The 10510-nt window shown below is 38.0% G+C and overlaps 1 protein-coding gene across 1 annotated transcript in view; it reads right to left on the minus strand.

Annotated features, from left to right (window-relative positions):
• The window catches only part of rab14l (RAB14, member RAS oncogene family, like), a 15018-nt gene extending 5197 nt beyond the window's left edge, over window positions 1-9821 (minus strand). Inside the window, exons 1-6 of the mRNA XM_015027562.1 lie at window positions 9710-9821; window positions 4285-4343; window positions 3743-3796; window positions 1768-1945; window positions 1227-1293; window positions 143-230 (exon numbers count right to left, since the gene is read on the minus strand). Coding sequence (XP_014883048.1) covers window positions 143-230; window positions 1227-1293; window positions 1768-1945; window positions 3743-3796; window positions 4285-4336 — 439 coding nt within the window. The 5' untranslated portion in view covers window positions 4337-4343; window positions 9710-9821. The remainder of the gene's footprint in view (window positions 1-142; window positions 231-1226; window positions 1294-1767; window positions 1946-3742; window positions 3797-4284; window positions 4344-9709) is intronic.
• Between the last annotated feature and the right edge of the window lie 689 nt (window positions 9822-10510).

Consider the following 10510-nt stretch of genomic DNA (forward strand, 5'->3'; position numbering starts at 1 on the left):
CCCCCCTCAATTGAAACCTCGGGTTATGGTCTGACATGAAAGTTAATCATAACAGTGAAACGGAAAAGAAAAACCACTTTCAATCCTTAAATCGGAATATTTCCTTGAGAAATTTTGGGCTTTGATTCTGCGTCTGGCTCACCGTTCTCCTCAGCAAACTGCTTCGCCTCCTCATACGTGACGTCCCTCTGGGCCTCCAGGTCGGCTTTGTTTCCTATGAGAATGATGACCTGACGACACAGGAAGAGGAGGAGTGAGACGATCTCCTGCACGCTCGTTTCTGTCGGGGACAAATCTGACGCGGTGTGAGCAGATAAGGCTGAAGAACGTGCAGGAAGGCTGGACTTCACTTATCTATGAAAAGAAGGTCAGAGACGGCCTGGGGAAGACATAGGGGTCGGTTGCCTAGCAGCCGCATCATCGCAAGATCTCTAAATGTACCAATCTCATATTTATCTCTAGAAATATCAACTTTATGGAGAAACTACATGATTCAGAGTCAGAATTTAGAAGCTGCTTAAGATAATTAAAACTTAACATATTAGGATTATTGTTCTACAGCACAAAGTTTATTATGGAGCCGTTGAGCATTCACACTAAAAGTTATGGTCTCTAGAAGTAATTTCAGTGAAAAATACATTAAAAATAATAAATAAAAAAAAAGTGCATGTAACCCACTGTCGATGCATTTCACGTCAAGTGCGTGTTATGTCTGAACTGATTTTGATCTGCTTTATATGCAAAACAAAAAAAAAAAAATCTTAAAGACATATCCTATAAAAACTTTTCAAGTGGAATAATTAGCTGTAAATTCCGTTTGAAATTATTAATAGTGGCCATTGAAGTCCATTTAGTAAAGCGTACTTTAATGGCAGGAAGCGTGTGACGTCCCGTTTAAGGTCGGATGAAACACCAGATGCATTTCAAGGAGCCTGAAATAGAAGTGGCCTGTTGCACAAGCACAGACTTCTCTGATGGAGAGCTGGATGATTTAGAGTTAATCAAATTTGCCAAGAAAGATCTAGTTAAGAAACCAGGCCTGTGCTTTTCCAGTAAAACTGAAGGAAAACAAAATGGTAGAGGAAGAAAAGATGGAGTAACTAAGGGGAAAAAACCTGGTTACAATAAAGTCTAAAAAAAAAAAAAAAAAATCTAAAGACGAAGAGATATTTTAAATTTGTATTATTATATGCAATAACAGAGTGTAAATATGTGTGTATGCTTACGGTATTGGGGTTGGTGAGGTTTCTGGCGTCAGTAAGCCAGCTGCTCAGGTGGTTGTAAGTGCTTCTCCTGCAGGACGACAACATGGACAGGCGTGCAAAAATTTGAGGATTAAATGGGTTCGTCAGAAGCAGTATAATCCAACGCTGATTTCTTAATCCTCTATTGTTTTCTCTCAAACAAGCAATGCTTTCTAAGCTGGAGACAACGCCACATGAGGGGAAAACGTGATAATATCAAGTCTTTGCGAGGCACACCCTTTGATAACAGGAAATGAACATTTGTAAAGCAGCAGCAACATTTTGTGCTGCATATTTTTCCCCGTGGAGGACACTTACAGATTCACAAATGCAACTGCTGCAAACCTGCGATACCATCAAACAGCTGAGGACAGACCGTCCCCGACACTAATCAGCTGCAGCTCTCCGTCTTCCTCGTACATGCACATTATGTTCAAGTACATAATGCCAACTTCTTTCGTTTTTTTTTTTTTTACGTCAGAATCATGCAAAAAGTGCGAAGAAAGGAGAACCGGCAGCCTACCTGGTAATGTCGTAGACCATAAGTGCCCCCGCAGCCCCGCGGTAGTAGGAGCGGGTGACGGCCCTGAAGCGCTCCTGTCCTGCCGTGTCCCAAATCTGCAGCTTGATTTTCTGTCCGCTCACCTCGATTATCCTCGTCCCGAACTCCACGCCGATTGTATGAGGGCAGTCTGCCATAACTGGACAACAAGAAAGACTGAAGTGAGATCATATATATATATATATATATATATATATATATATTTTTTTTTTTTTTTAATAATCACATACAACCGTTTACTGTTCTTTGCTAATCCTCGTACATCGTCATCCTCGTTTGGTGCTCCGTTTTTTGTTGGGGTTTTATTTTTTTCCATTCACGTTACAAGCATAATTAGGAGGGTATAAATAAGTTTAACTAAACTTATAAATCCTAAGCAAATTGAGAGATATTCAGAATTTTGTTCAGCCCTTATAAGCCTAACTCGATTTTATATTTCAATTGCTCTCCAGATAGTAGCCAAGCTATACATTCATCTGTCTGTATTTAGTTTAGTTCTTTTACTCCAGAGTGGCTTTGATTATGAAGAGCCACTCTAGTAATACTGCTGGAGCACATGCTGACTGCCATGTTATTGCACTGCTTTTCTTTCATTACTTATGTAGCTTTTTTTTTTTTTTTTTTTGAAGAACGATGATATTAACCACAGTCGCACTCGGTAAATTAGAATACACATTCCAATGAGGTTCATTTGTCAGATTAAAAGTATCTTTTGGAAAGGCTAAACACACTTTTAATTACGGCTACATTTTTGTATTAAAAAGTTTCTTATTAGTCTGATGCAATATTCTAATTTTAAATACATTTTCATTTTGTCTTGTGTGTAACGTGTTTCGCTTAAGTGATAAAATTCCTTAAATAAATTGACTTTTGAAAAATATTCTAATTTATTGAACAGGTCTATATCCACGGCAAGCTAAGCTTCAGTGCATAAAAAAGGATTTTGAAAAGTTATTTTTCTACCAAGTCATTCCTATTAGTTTAACATCCTTTAAACGAGATGCCAGGAAAAGTCAGAGTCACCAGAATTTTCTTAAGCTGTTTTAAGTTTGCCGTGATGCTCTACTTGAAAGCTCACCTAATAAGGCACAAGGCCTGTTGCTCAAGCATTTTTGTTTTTCCCCTCGGAAGAAACACGGCAGCAGTTTGGAAGTGAAATGTTACGTTGTTTTGAAATGACAGTTTTAAAGCCACGAGCGGCACAATCCTGCTGACACTGCAGGATCTATTGTAATAAAGTATTAATTGTTCGCAGTCCTCCTTGCACCTAATAAATCATCCACAGCCACATGAAAATGTATGACGCAATCGGAGGAAACTTTTCTCTGATTGGCATTTCATGATCTGAATCCGACTGTGCACGACTGAACGGGCTCTTATGCATTTGGACGTGAATCGAACCTTTTCATCCATTTTGCAAAATGACGTTTGATGCTTTTTGTCCCCCCCTTGTAAATTGTATAGGATGAAGGTAAACATACATTTTTGCATTTTAGCTGAATTCCTCTGAACTGGCAGCAGGTGCGTCGAGGATTTAAGCTGTACGCAAAGTACAAGCCAAAAAAAGGTTAAATTTTGCTTCAAATGAACCTTTTCAAAAAAAAAAAATATTTAAAAAAAATCTATCGTGTGTGTGTGTGGATTCGTCCAGGATGTGATTATAGACATGAATGAGAAACACTACATCTGGCTTTTTAATAGTGGCACTAAACACAACTGAGCTGAATGGCAATGGGAGGCTGCAGCTGGCTCATACACAGGAGAAGAGACTCTCACTGTTGAGCTACCATTCATCTGCTCCGCCGCCGACATCCGCTGGTGTAAAAAAAGAAATCTAAAGAGGTTTAGGCTCTCCAGAGATATTCTGGCAACCTCGCAAGCACTGAGGTGCACACAAAGACACACGGAGGAGTTAAAAATCACGAGAAGAACTTACATTTCTTTTCTGTGAACTGGTGAAGCAAACAGGACTTTCCTACCCCCATGTCCCCTAATGAGAGAGAGAGAGAGAGACAGAGACTCAGGTTAACCAAGGAAACAGAGGAGCTATCATTTCTATCCAAGCTTGCAGTGTTGACCCCCATACAACAGCAACGCTTTACATCTCATGGACTAATAAGACACAGGCCGTCGTACAAAAAAAAAAAAAGAAAAAAAAAGGGGGGGGCAAGGGGAAGATGTTTATGAATTCCATGTTTTTTTTTTTATGAATGCAAGGCTCATTTTGCCATAAATTGTACATTTCTACACTCATCTGGTCTCTGCTTCCAACTGTAATGGCCAAGTACGTAACCAGCAGTTCAATAAACAAAAACAAAGTAGTGGTAGTGTTTGTTGATGTTATGCATTTTAAAGTAAAAGGCTTATATGTAGAGCAGTAAAAGGAATTAAGACATTTATTAAATGTAAGTATAATGTTTTTTTTGTTTTTTTTTGTTTGTTCTTTTTAAAGCAGACAATTTAAGCAAGGTCACTTACCAATAATGATGTATTTGAAAATGTAGGAGTAGTTATATGGTGCAGTGGCCATGGTGGCTCTGGAATGAAAACGGAGAGGGCGTTTTCAGCAAATCAGCAAATATGACATAAACAGAAGAACTGGGCTTCAGCTGCCAACATCAGATTTAAAGAAGGCCACATTATTCATATTTATTGATGGAAAAATAAACGCTAAAACAGAGACTGAATGACTTTCGTTCCGCATGTTTTCAGAAAAACTCACTCCTGAGTACGTCAGCCTTATGAATGATAACAGATACCAGCTTCAACGTGACAACCAGTATTGATTTTGACAAACTGTCAATAACATCACACACTCAAAAAACATTCACATTGACGTATAGATTGCAGGATATACACATATAAAATCCTGCAATGATGATAAAATTGGTTAATATTGCGATTGTGATATGCGTCCATTTTGTCTTGTCCTCTCATTCTCATCTGTCCCGCCTTCACTCGGTGACCTTTGGCATTTTGAGCAAAGTCATTTGTGTCCGGTGTGAACATCTGCTGCTCTGAAACTCTGCCCAACTGCATAAATATCACATCAACGTGTGAAACGCAAACTGGTCACACATGAGAAATATTAGGCAACAATTTGGTGAAACCAATTCATTCCTTTGCACAATGAATATTAAAAGCACAATAACGTAAATTCAATATATTGTGCAGCATTAATACAGAGTAGAGATGAAAAACGATTTAATGATTACTGCCATGCAATTTCCAAGATTCTCAAAAAATATTACGTTGTTTATAGTCCTTTTTTTAATAACCCTGATCAATTTGTCTATAATTATGATGAAAAAAAATGTTTTTATCGTTACATCCCTAAAAAAAAAAAAAATTAAAACCAGCATGTCTATATTGACAATAATCCTTAACTGTGAATTTACTGGATATCATGACACTTAATTTTAATATTTGTCTTATGTGTTTTATTATTTAAAAATAGCTAATAATATTAGCTACTTAACAGCTAACAACAGTAAGATGAACACAGATACATATTCCTAAGGTTATTCGGACCAACAGCTGAAATCAGTTTGGACTTAACAGTGTGCAAAAATTTAAATCAATTCAACTCCGAGTTGATTTCTGAAGGAAACTAATAAAAAAAAATCTGACCGGTCTTTTATCCCGATTTGAAAAATCAGTGACGTCATAGCTACTGAAATGCCACAGCATGATGATAAACCCCTGAAATAAAGGTGGACTAAACAGAACCTCTTTCTTTCCTCTAATCACACAGGAACACATTCACTATTATAGATACAACTATAGATAAAAGCTCTGACACCGTCCATCTGCTGTTCACACTCGATTATCCATGAAAGATCTCCCCCCCCCCGCCCCCGCTCCACCGGTTTACTAATCCACACCGTCGTTAGTGCAACTAATCTATAAGTTTTCATCTTAAAGTCACCGCCTGTGGACGACACACGGATGGAAAAGCATTTAGGTTTACTCAAAAACTCCAGATATTTTTAAGATGAAAGTGTGTCTCAACTTGCTTTCTTTAACCCCCCCACAACAAAACGCCAGGGATCTTCCTCGCCGCCTACAGACTCATGTTGACTGAATTAGTGGTTTGTTAGGGCTTCGTGGCTCTCAGATTCTCATTTTAGATTAATAAGCTTTCACTGGGAGAGGGAACTCTAACTCGCAACGGAGCAGGCTGCCACCGACTCCAGTGACGTCATCCTCACGATTTACCGACGGCGTGAGCTAGACGTGGTGCAATCAAAGTTGAAAAATAATCGTCGGGTGGTAATTTCATTTTATTAAGTGAGAAAAACGATCACTATAATTAGGCAGGATAATTCAGTTGAGTTTTAACATCAAATTCACTGATTACATGAAGCCATTTCCAGACATTTAGGCTCTTTTTGGGGGCTGAAAATACTATCAGACTTTGTCGAAAGGACCATTTTTTCCTCTTCTTCTTCTCCTCCTCCTCGCTCAAAGTTGGTGTGCCTGAAGGCCGTGCTTTTCAGCAAGTGAAGGTTCAGACTAATTTGAGCTGCAGCTCTCTGCAGCTGACATCACTGTGCCACATCACAACCCAGAACTGTCTGGCGTACTCGCTCAGACTTCGGCACCTGCAGCAAAGTGACCATGTTTGACTGGCTGGGCTACTGCTGACACAACTGCACAGAAATGTGGATGGGCCGAGATAAGATAAGCACAGGAGGAAAATGACACAAGCGACAAGAGAACAGATAAAGGCTTGTACTAAACTGGAAGCAAAGGGACGTGGCTACAAATAACATGAACATTTTCCGACCAAATAAACTTTGGAATTGTATACACCGATTTGTTTTGAGTGACTTAAATAAACACTTTGGCCCAGATTTAAAATAAACTAACCTGACTGTCTCATAACCGGATATTATACAAGTGCAGGTTTTCATCTATTGCGACACACCTGCAACATGAACAAACCTGTGTCTATCAGTCAAGTCATGCTTCTTTCATTTTTCTGCTTCCAAGAAGCCAAAATTGCATTTCCAAATGGTCTTGAACAACAGGTCCTCAGGCTTTGGATTTTTTCCAAAGGTTTTTCTTGGAAAGCAACGTTTCACCCATGTCCAGTCCAGTTACCTCACAGCGGTAGAGAAATGTTTTTGATTAAGAAGTTGCTTAAAACTTAGCAATTTTGTTGACATTAAACAACATTTTTTTTTTTTACTATTTTCTCCACTTTTTATCATTTATGAAAAGTGGAAAAAGCACAAGCCTTTTAAATGTGAACCTACATATCAACATCTTGTGATGTTCAAGTACAATCTGTGTTTCTGCTAATGGCCCAAGAAAAGACTTGGCTCGCACTGAAAGCCCTCCACGAACTGCAATCCGACCTGCTTTTCAGCACCGACACTACTGGCTAAAAAGAACCAGTAGTGGTTTAGGACAACATAAAATAAGTGTTTATATATGCGTCATCTGTTGCTTAGGTACATTCAACGCAAATTTGATAGTATGATAAAGAACACAGTCAGTTTTACTAAGCTACATATGTTCACCAGGACTCTAGAGTTCACCCTATCCATCAGAGTTAATTTCATCACGTCAGATGCTGACATAACATGATGGGAAAAGGGAAGTTTATTAAATAAATGGCTCGTGTCCCAGACATTGAAAATTCTGTATCCAAATTTTGAGGTGATTATGGACCATGAGCCAGTCAGTGTAGTGCCTTTAACATCCCAGCAGAGCGCTTTAGGTCTTTGACAGAATTTGATCACGTGACCCTCATGTGCCCACCTCATCCCAAGTGTGACAGGGAGATAATCTCTTAGAGTGCATATTCCCAGCAAGAGTAAAAACTAGATTTGTGGTAAAAAAAAAAAAAAAAAAAAAAAAAAAAAAAGAGAGAGAGAGAAAGGATGAGTATTCATCAATATGTAGAAAAGTCAAGGCCATGTGATCAGAATGCAGCTTCAGCACTTTTCATATTCTTTTCAGACATCAAGTCTCTTTCTAGTGAAGAAGTTCATTGGCCTCTACTGAGATCACATCCTTTTCCGTTCATGGTTCGTTTAACTTGTGATGATTCATCAGGAAACGTCTAAAAGAAATCAAGGGTTGCTATAAGGGATGAGCAATATAGAATCAAGTTTTAATTGCAATATTAGAGTTTGTTGCAATCACGACAAGAGAATACAGAACTTGAAGAAAAATGTTTTCTGTTTAACTTCTTATCATTATTTTACTCCACTGTTAATAAAAAAAATGATTTTACAAAAAAAAAAATGTAGAAGTGGCTCTGTTGAAGTATTTTATCTGTACCTTACCTTTTCCATAAGTTTAATTATAAAATTACCCTAGATGTCAAATCACAGCAGGCAAAGTTGTAAAAAAAAAAAACTTAATGCAATATTCTGCAGTTTGGTTAAATCCGGTTGCTGTAAATGCGCTTTAAATACATTTGATTCGATGCCACAATGAGTAGTTCCGTAGAAAAACAGTCGACTGACCCCAAACTCCCAGACTAGGTCTTACAGTCTATTGTTTATGTCATTATAACGACCCTTTCCTGTTTATTTTACCAAGCTGCTGCCGCTGCAAAAAAGTATGCAATAACAATTACGTATGCAATATCTTAATATAAATCACCACATTCATTTTTAATCGAAAAGGATGAATGCTTAAGGATTAGAAAAATTGTGGCATGCAAATTATGTAGCTACTACTTCTACTTGACATGCAGGGCCCCTTGATGAAATCATGTGCCACCAAGTCCTAATGAAAACTTGCAGTACGGTGTTAAAACTCCGCATATATTAAATAACGATGTCGTGTTAAACAATAAATTATGTGATCGCAGTAGTTTAAGTGATTAACGCACAGATCAATGAAATGATGCAGCATTTTAAAACATGGCTAGCAAAGATATTCAATTGAAAAAAAAAAAACTTTCTCCACAATAAGTTATTTTTTTCAAAATGTATATATTCACACATAAGCACTTTTATTTTGTTCAAAACAAAACCAAAAGAGGTGGCTAATACACGGATGGCTACGAGTTAGCAGTAGACTGTGTATAATGCTGTTCTATTTATCCATTTTCACTCCTTTATAAATACACAAAAATTACAAACAGCGAATCCAGAACTGAACATGTGGGGTAATAGACGTAAATGTTTTAATTTGACATGTTCAAACCTGAAAATTTCAGGTTAGCTTAACATTAGCTTGACAACCGGCAAAAAACAGCGGTGGGTTTACTAGTTTATTGCTTTATTGAGACATAAAAAGACAAAAAAAATCTGCAAGCAGACATAAAAGGAAATGCAGCCATACACTGAAGTGAAAAAACAACACATACGGTCGAATCTGATCAAACAGCTCTAGATTAGGTGTTTTGAAAGCGAAGTTTGCATTAGCTCTAGCTTATTACCTAGCTGACGTCAATGTGTTTCTCGAAAACAAACGCTACAAAAACAAGACGGAACGCACTTGCCACCATTTTCACACTTCAAGACAATTTCTTACTGTGTGAGAATATCGAAAGCCAAAAACAAATCTGGGATCAGCTTTATTTTCTGCAAATACTAAACAGACTAATGTCGGCTAGCGTTAGCGTTAGCAGGGTGATTTGTCAGCTAATAGACGCGTTGCAAATGTATCTTGTGATCCTAAAGAAGACAAGTTATACGGCACATGAGAGGTGATTTTCCACACTAATAACTAGATAAGAGTCCACATTATTAAATAAATGAAACAACCATTCTCTTAACAAGCTCCGTTAGCTTTCCACTTGGTTGTATCCTGGCAAATACAGCTAATGCTACCCAATTTCTACAGATCACTGAGTTAAACATGTGTGCCTCCATGTTTATTCAACATAATTCCATTGTAAGGTTGCATTTAAATAATCCCCATTGTCTGTCCTTACCAGGAATTAAATCTTTAGGCGTTTTGGAGCTGTTCAGAAGAGGTTTGCAGGTTATCCTGGCTCAAGATGGCTGCTCACGGCACAGGGTTTCCTCAGCTCTATACAATGGGTTTCTGGGACAAAGAACCTCGTATGCGGCGATTTGCTGTTTAGGCACTATCAGTAGGAGTCAGAATGGACGAGATAACCTAAACCTTATATTATAATATCTCTGGAGATAACATTAAATCCATATAGAAAACAAAGTAAGACTTTTTATGAATGCAAATAAATAAAAAAATAATTTTTAGCTTTATTGTCTATGGCCTTATGTGTGGATTGTGAAGTCACTGCTGTATTTTTTCTGCAAAAGCTGCTTTACACTTACTCCATACACACCAATAAATAATAATAATATGATAACCTGCACACGTAGGGATTTGATTTGAAATTTGGAAGATAATTGCAACTGTTTCTTTAAATGCTGTAGATTGAAAGTTGAGGCCTTCATGGACTGAACTTTTTGTCAAGGACCACCACCAGATGCTTGACTGGTGGTGAAAATCTAAAGGTCTAAGGTTGTGATGGTCAGGCGACCTATCCAAGTTGTACCCCACATCTACAACTTGCTGGAAATAGGCGAGACCCATGATCATTGCCAAAAGGATCTCCGATTTCTCCTCCGACCTGCTTCTTCCCATGCTGTATCCTGGTGCAATGTGTTTCCCTGTAAGATCGAACACATGCATGCAGGTGTCCATGTGATGTAAAAGAAAATGTGAATCATGAGTCCAGGCCACCTTCTTTGATTTCTCTGACACA

Source organism: Poecilia latipinna, unplaced genomic scaffold, assembly GCF_001443285.1.
Source record: "Poecilia latipinna isolate Pla-1442-1.1 unplaced genomic scaffold, P_latipinna-1.0 Scaffold103, whole genome shotgun sequence".
NCBI lineage: Eukaryota > Metazoa > Chordata > Actinopteri > Cyprinodontiformes > Poeciliidae > Poecilia > Poecilia latipinna.